At 34.5% G+C, this 17,767-nt stretch overlaps 2 protein-coding genes across 2 annotated transcripts; one reads left to right on the plus strand and one right to left on the minus strand.

Moving 5' to 3' along the window:
* Positions 1–1,245: 1,245 nt before the first annotated feature.
* LOC140892239 (serine/threonine-protein kinase-like protein At3g51990) lies at positions 1,246–2,979 on the minus strand. Its single transcript, XM_073301055.1, has one exon. It carries the CDS (start codon positions 2,854–2,856, stop codon positions 1,498–1,500), a length of 1,359 nt encoding a protein of 452 aa, XP_073157156.1. The 5' UTR covers positions 2,857–2,979; the 3' UTR covers positions 1,246–1,497.
* A 3,039-nt stretch (positions 2,980–6,018) lies between these two features.
* LOC140888623 (uncharacterized) lies at positions 6,019–12,635 on the plus strand. The gene is made up of 3 exons (XM_073296322.1): positions 6,019–6,965; positions 7,985–8,039; positions 12,059–12,635. The coding sequence occupies exons 1-3, from the start codon at positions 6,080–6,082 to the stop codon at positions 12,633–12,635; spliced, it is 1,518 nt and encodes a 505-aa protein (XP_073152423.1). The 5' UTR covers positions 6,019–6,079.
* Positions 12,636–17,767: the final 5,132 nt, after the last annotated feature.

Consider the following 17,767-nt stretch of genomic DNA (forward strand, 5'->3'; position numbering starts at 1 on the left):
ATGTCTCAAAAACAATACATACACGGTCAAAATGTCAAAATAAAAGACTTCTTTGGAAGTATTCAAATCATAAGATTCTATGCTACACCCGGTGTATTTATATTAGGATGTTTGAATCGAATATCTCGTTTGAAAATAAAAAAAAAGTACCGGTGGGTTTAAATGTTTATTTTTTTCGCAAAGTTGGTTCTAGCTCATTTGAAACCACCAAAGTGAGCACGAAAATAAAATGCAAAATGTATTTCATTTAATTTTATAAAATGATCTTTATTTTCAAACGAATACTAGGAGTTCGCAAATAGGACAATGGTTAGGTAATGTTTTGCAGTTGACCTATTTATAAACAAAGTCACATGGCTCATTCCCCTATACAACAGTAAAAAAGCTACACATAGTAAGCGATAGGATAACTGTAACTAAAGTTAAATCAGTGTTAAAATGAGAATTTGAAGTTAGGTATATAATTGAAATGGTCCCTCGAATCCAAACCAAAAGAGAATTCTTAGCAGCTAAGGTGTAAAAAGACATTACAGCATTCAGTGAGGACCATTTACAGATGAGAGATACACCAGCTAGAGTTCAAAAAGAAATTGAAGGAGAAAGTTACAAAACATTAGAGGAGAAATAAAAAATAAAAAAAAAATCACTAAATGTAGCTTTAAGTATACCTTTTTTCTACCGACCATGTTTGATCATGATATTAAGAGTGCGACTCAAATATTTTAAAGAATACATCAGATGACACCAATATTTTAAAAAATACATCAGATGACACCGAGATTACCCAACAAAGCTTTTCCAACAACCTTTAGGCTTAGAATTATGCTGATATGGTCTACTTTTTCGTGGCATAGTGCCATAAACTTACCTCAATAGGACATTGTGTGTGTTCGAATCCACTTTAAAACTAAAACCTCCAATCCATTGTGATCAAATAAAATTGTGCTGATATGGATAAGACAAAATCATTCAATAAAGTAGGATTCGTCAATCATGGAATCTAAGTTAATCAGTCACATAGGGAAACTTTAAGATTGACAAGTTGTCTAATTATTGTTTCTTGAAATGAAGATCAACAAATCACAACGTGATTATTGTAATGGATAAGGATGCTAAACGTACTATGAATTTGTCTAAATTTCTTGAAGAAAAGGGATCTTCAAATGAATATCATGATATTTGTCCTGGAAAGCTTGGGAATAATGAACTCGAAATGATGGCATCAAACATGTTTTAACTCATGTCAATACTATCAAGTGATCCTAGAATAGCTGAATACAAAGTGAATTGGACAAATTATCCTCACTATCAACGGAAAATATTACAATGGGAACACAAGTAGCAATTGACTAGCCCGAAAACAACGAGCTTAACAAGCGACTGATCGATGTGCTACAGCAACGAAACATCAACTAGAGCTGCTAAAGCACACATGTAGTCCAACCAAATACCATATGGAATCAACAACAAAGGTGTATTCAGCCAATGCATGACTAACTAGTTCCCCTTCAAGGAAGAGTCTTCATCTCTGTTATCACCAAGAACCATGGTCCTAACAGTAGCCCCGTCGAGGAACCTTTTACTATCAAATCTAAAACTAGGAACATGCTTAGTTGATTCCATCTTAGGTCCATCGTCCTGATTGCGAAAACTAGATTCGCCTTTAGGACCAGCCATCAACTCCATCAAATTGCTCCTAAACCCCAAGTCGGAGTACACTCTCCCCGGAACATTGAAGGGTGTTGCATCTCTAGCATCCCTATTGTTAACACCACCATTTTCACCACCCACCCTTCTTGAGTTCACTCGAACGCCTCTCGATTGAACAGGTCGCCCCACGGACTCCACCATCAAACAAGGGTTAGCAAATCCATTCCAAGAATGATCTGGGACCAATTTATTCAACCCACTAAAGCATTGCACAACGTCCTTCATCGAGGGCCTCCTCTCCCTACAAGGCCTCACGCATTTTGCAGCCACAACTGCCAATAGTTTCCTCACCGAAGGATCCTTAGGAGGTGCAACCTTGGGATCATATATACTCAACAATTTGCCTCTCCTTATCAAAGGAATAGCCCAATCAACAATACAAGGCGGCGAATGGCCCACATCAATGGCTTTCCTACCACTAATAATCTCTAAAAGCAATATACCAAAACTAAAAACATCAGTTTTAGTACTCAAGTTATCAGGGGTCACATAGCATGGATCCAAATACCCCATCGTCCCCGCTGGTGGAGTAGACCTCAGCTTGTAATCATCTACACACCTCAATGCCAGCCCAAAATCCCCCAATCTTGCATTGAAATTCCTGTCAATCAAAACATTAGCAGACTTGATGTCCCTGTGAATCACAGGGGGAGTCAAACAATGAAGCGTATCAATGGCTTTTGCAGTTTGCAAAGCCAACTTTATCCTTCTACCCCACGAAAGAGGCCGAGAATTCGAGTGCAAAACATCATAGAGAGTGCCATTGCTCATGAATTCGACCACCAAAAGGCGATCTTGGGAGTCATTATTAGTGAACCCAACAATGTTAACTAATCTTGGGCTCTGGAGCTTGGACAAAATCTCAATTTCATTCTCAACCTCATTCGGGTTCTCAAAATGCGGCAATGCTTGCGCGGTTCTTGACGGTTTCTTCACCGCCACTAGGCGGCCGCCTCGGAGGACGCCTTTATACACCAGTCCATGGCTGCCTCTGCCAAGTAGTTTAGTGTCCGAGAAATTGTTTGTCGCTAACTCAAGGTCTTTGTAGTTAAATTCTTGAATTTTGATGGACGAAGAAGTCGATGTCGAGGCAAGCGAATCGGTGGTGCAGATTGCTGATTCTGTGTTGCAAGAGAGATAACCCATCGTCAAAATCCAGAATTTCTAAGAATCGAGCGAAAATTGCATGCGTAATCGTGTGTCTGCGTTCGAAAATTTGGAAATTGAAGTGGGGAAAATGCTAGAAATGGAGGATGAAGCAGTCCAGAAGAGTAGAGAAAGATGTTGAATGTGTGGTAGACTGATAATCGATAGTAATATATACACGAATAAAATCCAAGATTTTGGGTTTGAATCCGGTTAATTTTTTATAATCGGTCTGCGGTCATTTTATTTCGAAGTTTTTTTTAAAAATTTTTTTTGGAATTATATTTCTGAGCTATCTCATTTGGGGTTAGTCTATGCTACACCCGTAGTGCTTCTCCTCTATTTTATTATTATAAGATCACGTGGAACCCATATATTTTTATGGAAATTAAAATATGTCTTGATGATCTAATGGTTGATATTTGACCACATCATGGGGGAGAAGTACTCCAGGTGTAGCATAGAATAATCCCTCATTCGAATTGTGTTTGAATGGAGATCCAATAACTCAGATTTTTTCACTGGAATTTAGTTTTTTAACATTTCGTGTGTAAAAAGAAAAAGAAAAACCGTCAAATTTAATATGTATATAAGTTTTGAAGCTCTATTAAATTCAATATCTTTCACCATACTTGAATTTAATATGTAGCTGATAGGGCTGGGTTACCGAACCAAAATACCGACTTTTCGGGATAACGTACCGAATTTTTTTTTCGATTTTTAGACATTTTTTTGGTATATCGAATTTTTTTCCAGTATCTATACGGTATCAATATGAATTTTTTCCATATCAAAATTTCGAATTTTCAATATCGATATCTATATGAATTTTTTTCATACCAATATTTTAGATACAGCATACCGAAAATCCACCCCTATGTAGCTCTATGAAGTAATAGCTTAAATTCATATGTCCGTGTGAATTTATCGAATTTTGAACATATTTTTAAACAATTGATATTGTGAGGTCTCACATTTGACGACTATATTCGGCGTACCATTCAGCATGTTTATATCATCACCCGCATCCATCCTAGCATTGCTTCAAGTAAAACACACTTGATTTTGGAATTTTAAATGATGTACTCTCTAAAATGAAAGCATACTTTATTAATATGAGTAATACATATAAAATATTTTAAGTCATCTTCAATTGTACAAAACTTTAGAATCTGTCATTCTTGCATGAAATCGATTCATTCATACTATCATTAGTTTAGAAGCTTGCCAAGCGTCACTCCTTATCTGTACAATCTATCGACACTGACAAGCACTCCCCGTATTCTTTGGTCCGGGCGTCGCAAATAATATCATTAAAATCTGTTACATGCATATTGATTCATTGAATTAAATGCGTGGAAATGAATAGGAAGAATAGAAACTAATTAAAATTGGAAGATAACTTTTGTTTGTGGAATACGTGAAGTGATAACAAGAAAGAAACATAGAATGAGACGGCTCATTTACAAAGTTGGGACAATGGGTCCGTCCTCGAGTAAGATTTATCCATTCATGCGTGACAAACATAAATGTAAGGTCTAGTTGGTTGAGATTTTGGTAGAAATATTATGTTAAGTAGATGGATTGAGATTTTTTATTTTTTATTTTAAAAAATAAGATGGATTGAGTTATTCAAAAAATACAGATTGGTTCGTCTTGCTAATCTGTTTAGATTTTGGTATGTTGAACAAATACTTCATCGATAAATAAATATGAATTGTTTATGTTAAATTTATCTGAAAGTTTAACCATATATATATACGTGTGTAAAAGTTAGTGGTTTAACAATAATTTAATTAGGCTAAAAATCCCGTATTAAGGCGTAGTTTGGGAGTTGTGGATTTTTTTAGCAAAGACAAAAAATTAAAACTTTGATTTTTGAGGGATTTTAATCGAATTATAAGACTATAAGAGAATAAAACATGGTAAAATTTTATTTTTTTTAAATATGTGTGAAAATGGATACTTTTTTCTCTCTCTTCCAACCTTCAAATTAAGCCTAATTCCTAAATATAGTAAAGTGTATAATTTATTGGCAAAATTGATTAATTTAAATTTAATATATAATAAATAATTAGGCCTATGTTATTAATATCAGGGGAGAACCCAAGTAACGACAAGACAGAGAAGTTGATGCAATCATATATACTAATCAAGATGATTAACAGAAAAAGGCTGATTTTTCAATCACTTTTGGCCTCAAATACGACATGATGTGCTAAAGCGTCTATAGGTATCGAGAAAAGGCTGATTTTTCAATCACTTTTGGCCTCATTTGCCTCAGATTCCATTTGTGGCTACAAACAGCACAATTTTGCGGGCCATTATTATATTATTACATGTAAAAAGTCATAAAACCTTTAAAACTTACAATCTGTTTCTTTCTCACACATCATTTTAATATCAATATTTTATGTAAATACACAATTCAAAATCGCCCTTTAAAAAAGCTCAAGTGTTTGACTTTTATTCAGTCGGATAAAAAGATTGTTACAATTAAATTTCGAACACAATATTTCATGTGAAACTTGAGACACTGTGTTAGATGAACTATATGTCATCAGTCATAATCAACTTTTTACAGTTCTTAAATGCTCTATTTTTTTTTTTTAAGATTAAATTTTATGTAGAAATATTTTGTTTATTTATTTGAAGTAATTTAGATTGTAATGTAGCTATCTTAACGTGTGATGAACAAGTGCAAGACAAAGGTGAAAGACATAGGACAAAATGCTAGTGGTCAAGTGGTACTACTGCCTACCCGACAACTAAGTCCTACGGCCGTTATGTATGTTTTGGGCCCAAATTTGACCCAGATTTCGGATCAAAACCCAACCCATTTTTCAGCCCAAGTTGTTCCCCAGGCTCAGGCCCAACCCACGGATCAGTTCAGGATTCAAAATTTTAGCGATCTTGAAAAAGAAAAAAAAAATGTTTGTTTTTGTTAAAAAAAACACCCAAATTTGGACAAAATGAAAGCAAGGAATAATCCATTTAAACACAACAGAATATTGGTTGAAATCTCATTGCCCTTCCTTTAAGCACAATTTTTGTTGGGCATTTTACAGTACAAGGCAAGTTGAAGAATTCAGAACTTGAAAAAAACAAACATAAATTCATGATTGCACCATAACTATATCAACCAAACCACCATCTATTTCTTTGAAAACGCAAATGAATTCAAGATAAATGAAATAATAATCATCAATAGTTCCAAAATAACATGGGAGGCACCCCAGGCCATGTATCACTTGGATTTGCTTTCATAATAATTGGCCTTTGGCATCTTTTCAATTGCACCAAACTTCATGTTCTCCACCCAAAATCCTACACAACCTTCCCATGGTTCCCACCTCCAAGGCTTAAGTACTTCGAACCCATTTCAATCATGCTGGTCTCCGTAGTTTTCGCGTCGACAGAGCTTTTCGTGGGGCGAAAACCGATACCCCTAGACGGAACCATCTCCTCCAAGAATCTCCCACATTTGGAACACTCAATCATAGCTATATCCTTTTTCGTCTCATCATTTTTCAGCATCGTTCTCCACAAAATCGCGCCTCCGGCTCAACATGGGCTAGTTTATTTGCTCCAAGCCACTGCATTTAGCCAACAAGCGCTGATTCTCCATCTTCATTCAACGGACCACATGGGAGTTGAAGGGAGATACCATTGGCTACTTCAAATTGTCACATTTGTGTCACTAATCACCACCCTTTTGGCCATTGGGCACCCCAAAAGTTTCTTGAATGCATTTGTAAGAGCTTATAGTGTTATTCTCCAAGGTGTCTGGCTCGTGGTCATAGGCGTCATGTTGTGGACACCACAATTGGTTCCTAAAGGTTGCTACTTGAAGTCGTCGGACGTAGGGCGAGACATCGTCTCGTGCCACGGGGAACATGCCCTAGAGCGAGCCAAAGCCTTAGTTAACATTCGGTTTGGTTGGTATATGATGGGATTAACTATTTTCTCGACGACATTTTATTTGATGATGAGTAGATTATTTCACCCTCAAGAAAGGATTGAATATCAACCATTGTGTTACAAGTGCGGAGAGCAAGATGGAGGGAAGTATAATGGCGAGAATGTACATGATCACAAAAATTGCCTATGTGAAACAAACATTTGATTTATGGTTTGTTAAAGATAGAGAGCCCAATATGGATTCTGTTTGATTAGTGTATTTTAATATATTCCTCGAATGAAATTAACTACTCAAATTTTATTTTATTTGATAAAGATTATGTTTGTGAATATTGTTGTGCATTATTGTGTTTTGGGAAAATTATTAGTTAACAGTGTTTTTATACGTGAAACAGTAATATCTATAATATATATATATTTTTTTCAAATCACAATTTGGAAAATATGATAAAGATAAATTGATAACAATATGTATTTTTTTCGAAAATATTTATTATCATGAATGAAATATATCTCTATAATTTGGGAAATATATTCAATATTAGCTTTATGTCTAATCAGATTATTTTTTATGACATTATATATGAGGGCAATGCTGCATGTACAACCAAATTTGTACATCAATTTGTACAACACAAAAAATTCAATACATAAATTTCATTTATCAAAATCTCATGATATATTGAATATAAAATATCACGATATAATAACAAAATCTCACGATATATTTATTGTAAATATCGTTGTATACGATATATGTTGTATCTCTAGCATTATTCTATATATGATTTTATGGGATCAATTGAAATCAAGAGTGTCACCGAATCACCATATCTCAAAACTACGAAAATCTTAAAATGATTTAATTTTCAGAATTAGTCAAATTCAAAATAAGCAATTCATTCGAAACATATCCATTTGACTCCCAAATAACAATTCTGAAAATCTCTTCCGCCATTTCCCAAAATAGTCACAGAATCAATACAATTAACTCCTCCTTTCCTTTTATACTAAAAATCAAATCTCTTGAAATTAAAATTATCCTTTCCTCGTATATATATACACACACACATGCCGCATTCTCACACACAAGACATATATATCCTATACATTTTAATTTTAATTTTAATTTAATATATTCTAGCTATGGAATCAAAGATTTTGGGATATATCATCCTGTGTATCCTTGTACTGAATACTTGTTCAGCAAATGGTGATATCTCAGGGAACATAAAAAAGCAAGAGAATCACGATGTGGATTGGTATGATTGCACAGATAAAGAGTGCTTGGGTTATTGTGTGTCAGCTTGTTCCAGCCTCAGCGTCAAGTCAAGTTGTGACAAACAATCAACGTGTCTATGTACATGTTTGGGCTAGGGCGAGTAATCGATTTTTTTTATAGGAAAAAAAAAAAACCATCATTTAAATAAAAGAATTGATATTTTCATGTTTTGTACTCTTTGACTTCTTTTATTCTCCCGTCTCCGCCCCAATTATATGCTCAAAAAGATGCCCAAAAAATTTATAAAATTAATATATATAAAAATTTTAAAAAAATTTGGGCCACCTGACTATATTCCGGGTGCCCAACATGTGGCTCTCCCCCTCAATAGTATAGGGGAGAAACGCCCATGTTTGGAGACGTTCAATCACTACAAGGTCTCTTTTTCAAAAAGCTTCAAGTATTTTCTTATTTTCACATATTATATTTTTACTTAGTTTTTTTATTATATTTTCTTGTTATATACTTGCTTAGTTTCTTTTTGGGGAAAAGTCTAAGTTTCGCACGTGCTTGAGTTAACTAGAATAAGGAATTTTGGTGTCATGATTAGTAAATTTATACATTCCCTTATCCGATGAACATGGGAAACATGCATACTCGTTTGATTTCATGTGTTATTTCTTGTTTTTTGTTTACTGTTTCGCGAAAAAAAAAAAAAGGATTTCCGATTTGTATAGGCTTTGATTATGATTCGGATGGCTTGTTAATTAGATTGTAGTCGACGTAATACGATAGAGATTTGAGTCGAATTTAAAATTTTCATATATAATTTTAGTTAAAAAATGGCAAAAATTATAGAGACGAGTGATTAATCAAATTTCACTATCTAATAATTATATTATAAAATATTATATATATTTTTAATGGAGAAATAAGATAAAGGGTGATAATAACAATTTTAAAACTATTAATATTTTTCTGGAAAAATGTCAATTTTAGTTATGCGTCTATTTGTGTGTGATATTTTTAGTCATGTATATTTTTTTGTCGGTGTAAGTTTATTTGTAATTTTCATATCTCTCATGTGATTTTTTTCTCAACTTCTATCTACTATATCTCAAAATTCAAACTATCTCGATAAAAGCGTGACTAATTTAAAAATATCATATCTTAATAAAATAATATTTTTTAATAAAAAATATCAAAAACAATTTTTTTTAAATATGTATGCACATATCGTGTGCCATGAGACACTAGTATAAATTATGCTTTTGGTATTAATATAATAGTAAAAATCTTTATATTTTAAAATTATTCGATGTTTATGAATACTTTTGTGCATTATAGTGTTTTTTTGCGGATTACTAATAGCAGTTTCATATATTTATACATGAAGCAGTAATTGTATAACTAGCGTCTCTTGCACGCGATGCGAGCATATACATAAATTTTTTTATGTTAATTGATTTTTATGTTATTTAAGAGCTCGCATGATGAATTAGATATTCAAAATTTGAAGCTTGATAATTATCGAATCTAAAAATTTAAAAATACAAACAAAGATAGCGAGTGTTAGTTTGATAAATAAGATAAAATATATTGGCTAAAATATAAAATGACTAATTTGTCTAATAATTTTGGTTTTGTTGGGAATTAAAAGTTAGGATAAATCCATCTCAAACTTTACCAAGAAGGTGTTTGACAGAGTTTATAATTAACTCTTGAAACAACTTATAAGCTCTCTATATGTTTGATAAATTTTTTTATCAAACATCTTATAACCTGTCAAAATAAGTTGTTTGACAGCTTACAAGCTGTTTTTAAAAAGTAAGGTGATCCCAATTTTTTTTAAAAAAATATATCTTATTTTGATATTTTACTTCTCCATATTATTCTTATATATTTTATTAAATTATCATCATGCCCTCTACCAATTTTTTGTACATAATTTTTAAAAAAAATCTAAATTAAAATTAAAATAATTTATTTTTAATATATGTTTAACGTTTATGATAAATTTAAAACTATTTTTTGTATATATATTAGTATTTATATTATTTTCATAGTATTATACCCTTTTTGGTAATTTTGACAATAAAAAGATCTTATAATAGCAAACACATCAACATCTTTAAGTTGTTTAAAATACATTTATCCAAACACGTAAACATCTTATTTTTAAAATAAGATCTGACAGCTTATAAGCTTCTAAAACAACTTATAAGCTCATAGAACTTATAAGTTGATTTTAATAAGTTTAGCCAAACATCCAATTAGTTAATTAAAGAGTATCTACTATAATAAGATATATAGTAAGAAGATATAATATTTTTTTCCAAATCACAATTTAGGAACATGATAAGGATAAATGATTTGAAATATATATATATATATATATATATATATATAGTTTTGATTACATGAGCAATTATTATGGGCAATTACGTGAGCAACAGTTGACGTGACAATCACTCATTGGTTGTACAAGGTTCCATGTCAGCTGTTACTCATGGTAATTGCTCATGGTAATTGCTCATGTGATCAAAACTCATATATATATATATATATATATATATATATATATATATATATAAGTAATCTGGGAAATACTTTTATTAGGCTTTAGTTGAATCACATTTTTATTTTGATGATATTATGATTTTATGTCATCAAATGAAATCAAGAGTGTCAACATGACACGGATAAGCGGAAATTTTTGAAGTGATTGAATTTTCAAATAAGTAAAACATTAAGCAATTCATTGAAAACATATCCATTTCACTCCCAAATAATAATATCACCATTTCCCAAATTAGTCACAAAATAAAGAGAATTAACTCCTCTCCTTTTTTTTTTAATAGTAAAAGTCAAATATCTTAGTATCCACTATTCAATTTATACATATATATATATACCTATTTATTAGGTAATTAAGAGGACCATAGCATGGTCTCTTGATATGATCACAAAAGAAAAATTACAAAAAAATTACAAAAACAAAAAAAACAAAACAAAACAAAACTTAACCGCATGCACCACTCAATTAGGTTGGAAAACAAAAAAGAGAAAGAGGTTATACAGTTATCCACATCTTCCCAAAAACATGGAAATGAAGTTATACAGTTGTAACGCCCAGAAATTCGTCACGTAAATCCGCATGCATAACTAGAAGATTTAATAATTTTAGAATAATGTGAAAATGTGTTAAATTAATTTTATATGTTATTATGTGAATTATGTGATTTATTGGCATGTTTTAAATATTGTTTCTGCATTTAAATCGGTATGATGTGATTTATGAATTTATTTGAGAAAGTTTATTTTATGATCACGTAGGCGGGACCGTGGACGGACGAGATGTTAGTTTTCACCCAAAATATTTTATGAGATTTTTAGGAGCCTTAAAATATTATTTTAAGTTAAGATTTTAAGAAAATCATGGTATTTTTATATATGTATATTTATATGTCCGTTTTTACCCAAAATAAGTCATTTTAATGACTTTTATTAAGCTTTAAAAATCCCATTAATAATAATTTCTGGATTTACTTAGTTTTAGCAAATTAGAATGTATTTTAAATTTTAAAATTAGAGTATTTAATTATCCTAATTATCTATTAATTATTTAACCTAGATTATCCTAAATATTATACCCTAAATCCCACCCAAACCCACGCCTCACCTCTTAGCCGCCTCCATCACCATCTTCTCCACCATTTTCACGTTCCATCAGAGTTTTTCCAGCCCCATAGCCGATATTTGAAGGTTTTTGGATTATTTAGAAGATCCGTTCGTCCCTGCGAGCTCGATACGCGTCGTTTACGTCGTTTCGTCTAAATAATTATCAAGGCATGTCTCGAATCCATTCTTGGCCACCATTTAAATCATATTACAAAGATTTTATGCTTACAAGATCTGATATTGCATGTGTTATGATCTAGAAAAGAAAACATTAAAGTTCATGCATGTTCCTCACGTTTTTGCACTTCATGGCTCGGTTTTGCACTATTTCTGGACATGGCTTGGTTCGAACTGCTAGCTGATCATTCATGGGTCTAGGTGGGTTCATAGGGGTCGGTTTAGGCAAGGTGGTTCACGGCTGGAAGGGCTGGAACCAAGGGAAAAGGGGCTGGGACAGCAGCTAGGCGGGCAGAGGGAGCTGTCTGGTTTATGGGCCTTGGCCGAGCCATGCAAGGCTTGGCTCGGGCCAGGCCTGGTCCGAGGGATGCACTTGGACCCTGGGGTGGTCCAGGTGCCGGAGCTCCGGCCTTTGGTGGCCGGAGCTGGTCGGAACATGCAAAGTATCATGGGCTGTCCAGAAAAGGGGCCTGCGCAGGTTGCATGGGGTTTAGGGGTCTTGACCGAGCCATGCAAGGCTTGGCTCGAGCCAGGCCTGGTCCAGGGGTTGCACCTAGACCCTGGGGTGGTCCAGGTGTCGGAGCTCCTGGTCAGAAAGTTAAGGGGAGTAAGGGCTGTTCCATGTGAGGGGCTGCGTGGGGTTTTCTTGGGATTTAGGGGCTGTGGCCGAGCCATGCAGGGCTGGCTCGAGCCAGGCCCCAGGCTAGGATTTCACCTGGACCCTGGGTGGTCCAAGTGCCGGAGCTCCGGCCGGTGGTGGCCAGAGCAAGGTGTTTAAGGGGCTAAGGCGGCAGCTGCCGCAATGGGGTTTGAGGATAGGTTAGGGTCGGGTTCTATGGTTTCAAGTGAGCCGGGCTCGGGTCTTTGGGTCCGGGTCCGGGTTGGGTCAAGTCTTGATGGGTCAAAATATTTTTAGTCCGGGTCTAGATTTTATTATTTGGGCTTGGGTCTCTTATTTTAATTAATTAAGAGTTTAAATAGTTAATTGATGGGTTGGGCTTGATTAATTAATTAATTGGACTAATTTAATGGGCTTTATTAATTATTGAGGTGAACCCACTAATTTTTCATGGGCCGTGTGATCCATGAGAATTATTGGGCCAAGTCGTGTTGGGTTTAGTAATTTAATGGGCTAATTTTTAGGTTAATGGGTCGGACTAAGAGTTAATGAGATAATTAATAATTATTAAATTAATATTGAGTTAAGCAATTTAAATGGGCTTAATTAATGTTTTAAGTGAGCTCATTAGTTTGCCATGGACCTGGGGGTCCATGAGAATTGATGGGTCAGGTCATGTTGGGCTTAATGCTTATTGGGTCAGTCTAGGAATTTATGGGTTTAAGTCAAGTGGTCAGCAGCTCGAACAAGTCCTTGGAAAAATAAATGTTCGTAAATATATATTTAATTTATGCATGCATTTTTATTAGATATATAAGTATTATTTTTAAGAAAATAAATTAAATATATATTTACGGACAAATTTTCATGAAAATAAAGAAATAATGAGAATTTTTATGTTCATGCATCATGTAACAATTTTTACGATAATTTTAAATGCATGTTAAGAAAAAATATATTTTTATGGAAGTTGAAGTGAAGGTGGAAAGTGATGTGGTTGGAGGCCGGGATACCTGGGTCCGGTGACCTTTCTAATGATGTATAAGTATGATGAGCTTATGGATCCAGCTGAGAGGGCTGGTGAAGTGGCAGCACAGAGGTGGAAACCCCACCGCCGCGTACGTTGGTTTAAGATTGATCAATCGCTCAGTATGATGCCACCGACATGGATACGACCTGTTGAGAACTAAGAAATCATGATATGTTATTTTTACGAAAATTATAAAGTATGATGAATTATGTTATAACATGATGATTTAACAGTATGATTATTTATTTATGTTTATATGCATATAATTTTAAGATCATGCACGTATAATTATTATTCACGTATTTTATATGATGTGTGCTTGTGTGTGGTTTCATTTTGTTATGTAAGGATAGAACGTGCTGAGCCTCTAGGCTCACTAGATTTAAATGGTGCAGGTGAGCAGAATGTTAATGAAGTTAATGTGTTCCCGACTGGCGGCGAGGGCGTATGAGTATCCAGGCGGCTAGTACCCGTGACCATCGCTCTATTATGAATTTTATGTTGAGACTAGAACATTTATGTCCGCATAGGTTTTATCATTATAGATTTTTAGTATATGCATGATTTTAGATTTAAGTATTTATTTTCTAAGTTTTCATGAATTTTTGTGAAAGAAATATTATTTAGGAGTTTTATTATGGCATTCATATAAATTATTATTTAGTAATTATTTTTAAGTATTTAATTGCATGCGTGTACTTTTATTGTATCTTTGGTGTATTTGTATTTTTAAATTAAGTAAAGTTATTTTTAAGTATTATATATATATGTATGGGCATATATATATTTATATTCATTATTTTATTATCAGAGAGTTTTTAAAAAAAAAAAATTCACTAGAAGTTCTAGGATGTTTCATTTGGTATCAGAGCCTTGGTCCTTGGAGGGTGACTAGCCTGCTGCATGGAACTCAGAAGCCGCACTGCCAGTCTGTAAGTTTTAAATGATTTAAATTATGTTTTATGCTTGGAACACATGACTTATGTTTTAACGATTTATGAAAGTAGAATTTAAAATTATGACAGTCTTAAAGTTAAAAACACTTAGTTATGCAATGCGGTTACGTGAAGAATTTACGGAAATTACAGTATGCTTTTGAGACGTATTACACACGAGGATGACTAGAATGATATACTTTTAGAAAACTAAGTTTGATAATTTATGAGACTTAAGTTTGACATTTAGATTTGTAGATTAAGTTATGAATTGTATATTTAAGTTTGACAAGTTAGAATTTTTGATATTTAAGTTGAATTTTAAATTTGCAAATTAAGTGATGTTTTTGGGATTTAAGTTTGGAAATTAGTTCTGGAAATTTTTTTATTCATTTGTTATTAGACGACTAAGTTAAATCCAATTTCGAGGACGAAATTCCATTTAAGAGAGAGAGAATTGTAACGCCCAGAAATTCGTCACGTAAATCCGCATGCATAACTAGAAGATTTAATAATTTTAGAATAATGTGAAAATGTGTTAAATTAATTTTATATGTTATTATGTGAATTATGTGATTTATTGGCATGTTTTAAATATTGTTTCTGCATTTAAATCGGTATGATGTGATTTATGAATTTATTTGAGAAAGTTTATTTTATGATCGCGTAGGCGGGACCGTGGACGGACGAGATGTTAGTTTTCATCCAAAATATTTTATGAGATTTTTAGGAGCCTTAAAATATTATTTTAAGTTAAGATTTTAAGAAAATCATGGTATTTTTATATATGTATATTTATATGTTTGTTTTTACCCAAAATAAGTCATTTTAATGACTTTTATTAAGCTTTAAAAATCCCATTAATAATAATTTCTGGATTTACTTAGTTTTAGCAAATTAGAATGTATTTTAAATTTTAAAATTAGAGTATTTAATTATCCTAATTATCTATTAATTATTTAACCTAGATTATCCTAAATATTATACCCTAAATCCCACCCAAACCCACGCCTCACCTCTTAGCCGCCTCCATCACCATCTTCCACCACATTTTCACGTTCCATCAGAGTTTTTCCAGCCCCATAGCCGATATTTGAAGGTTTTTGGATTATTTAGAAGATCTGTTCGTCCCTGCGAGCTCGATACGCGTCGTTTACGTCGTTTCGTCTAAATAATTATCAAGGCATGTCTCGAATCCATTCTTGGCCACCATTTAAATCATATTACAAAGATTTTATGCTTACAAGATCTGATATTGCATGTGTTATGATCTAGAAAAGAAAACATTAAAGTTCATGCATGTTCCTCACGCTTTTGCACTTCATGGCTCGGTTTTGCACTATTTCTGGACATGGCTTGGTTCGAACTGCTAGCTGATCATTCATGGGTCTAGGTGGGTTCATAGGGGTCGGTTTAGGCAAGGTGGTTCACGGCTGGAAGGGCTGGAACCAAGGGAAAAGGGGCTGGGACAGCAGCTAGGCGGGCAGAGGGAGCTGTCTGGTTTATGGGCCTTGGCCGAGCCATGCAAGGCTTGGCTCGGGCCAGGCCTGGTCTGAGGGATGCACTTGGACCCTGGGGTGGTCCAGGTGCCGGAGCTCCGGCCTTTGGTGGCGGGAGCTGGTCGGAACATGCAAAGTATCATGGGCTGTCCAGAAAAGGGGCCTGCGCAGGTTGCATGGGGTTTAGGGGTCTTGGCCGAGCCATGCAAGGCTTGGCTCGAGCCAGGCCTGGTCCAGGGGTTGCACCTAGACCATGGGGTGGTCCAGGTGTCAGAGCTCCGGCCATGGGTGGCCGGAGCTGGTCAGAAAGTTAAGGGGAGTAAGGGCTGTTCCATGGGAGGGGCTGCGTGGGGTTTTCTTGGGATTTAGGGGCTGTGACCGAGCCATGCAGGGCTGGCTCGAGCCAGGCCCCAGGCTGGGATTGCACCTGGACCCTGGGGTGGTCCAGGTGCCGGAGCTCCGGCCGGTGGTGGCCGGAGCAAGGTGTTTAAGGGGCTAAGGCGGCAGCTGCCGCAACGGGGTTTGAGGATAGGTTAGGGTAAGGTTCTATGGTTTCAAGTGAGCCGGGCTCGGGTCTTTGGGTCCGGGTCCGGGTTGGGTCAAGTCTTGATGGGTCAAAATATTTTTAGTCCGGGTCTAGATTTTATTATTTGGGATTGGGTCTCTTATTTTAATTAATTAAGAGTTTATGTAGTTAATTGATGGGTTGGGCTTGATTAATTAATTAATTGGACTAATTTAATGGGCTTTATTAATTATTGAGGTGAGCCCACTAATTTTTCATGGGCCGTGTGATCCATGAATATTATTGGGCCAAGTCGTGTTGGGTTTAGTAATTTAATGGGCTAATTTTTAGGTTAATGGGCCGGACTAAGAGTTAATGAGATAATTAATAATTATTAAATTAATATTGAGTTAAGCAATTTAAATGGGCTTAATTAATGTTTTAAGTGAGCCCATTAGTTTGCCATGGACCTGGTGGTCCATGAGAATTGATGGGTCAGGTCATGTTGGGCTTAATGCTTATTGGGTCAGTCTAGGAATTTATGGGTTTAAGTCAAGTGGTCAGCAGCTCGAACAAGTCCTTGGAAAAATAAATGTTCGTAAATATATATTTAATTCATGCATGCATTTTTATTAGATATATAAGTATTATTTTTAAGAAAATAAATTAAATATATATTTACGGACAAATTTTCATGAAAATAAAGAAATAATGAGAATTTTTATGTTCATGCATCATGTAACAATTTTTATGATAATTTTAAATGCATGTTAAGAAATAATATATTTTTATGGAAGTTGAAGTGAAGGTGGAAAGTGATGTGGTTGGAGGTCGGGATACCTGGGCCCGGTGACCTTCCTAATGATGTATAAGTATGATGAACTTATGGATCCAGCTGAGAGGGCTGGTGAAGTGGCAGCACAGAGGTGGAAACCCCACCGCCGCGTACGTTGGTTTAAGATTGATCAATCGCTCAGTATGATGCCACCGACATGGATACGACATGTTGAGAACTAAGAAATTATGATATGTTATTTTTACGAAAATTATAAAGTATGATGAATTATGTTATAGCATGATGATTTAGCAGTATGATTATTTATTTATGTTTATATGCATATAATTTTAAGATCATGCACGTATAATTATTATTCACGTATTTTATATGATGTGTGCTTGTGTGTGGTTTCATTTTGTTATGTAAGGATAGAACGTGCTGAGCCTCTAGGCTCACTAGATTTAAATGGTGCAGGTGAGCAGAATGTTAATGAAGTTAATGTGTTCCCGACTGGCGGCGAGGGCGTATGAGTATCCAGGCGGCT

Source organism: Henckelia pumila, chromosome 3, assembly GCF_033568475.1.
Source record: "Henckelia pumila isolate YLH828 chromosome 3, ASM3356847v2, whole genome shotgun sequence".
Classification (NCBI taxonomy): Eukaryota; Viridiplantae; Streptophyta; class Magnoliopsida; order Lamiales; family Gesneriaceae; genus Henckelia; species Henckelia pumila.

Excerpts from the sequence above, each read along its gene's own strand:
- LOC140892239 (XM_073301055.1), bottom strand. The coding sequence starts at position 2,856 with ATGGGTTATCTCTCTTGCAACACAGAATCAGCAATCTGCACCACCGAT.
- LOC140888623 (XM_073296322.1), top strand. The coding sequence starts at position 6,080 with ATGGGAGGCACCCCAGGCCATGTATCACTTGGATTTGCTTTCATAATA. Across the intron at positions 6,966-7,984 it reads TGATCACAAAAATTGCCTAT|CAAATGGTGATATCTCAGGG; the intron begins GTGAAACAAACA and ends ATACTTGTTCAG. Across the intron at positions 8,040-12,058 it reads GAGAATCACGATGTGGATTG|GTGGGTTCATAGGGGTCGGT; the intron begins GTATGATTGCAC and ends TCATGGGTCTAG.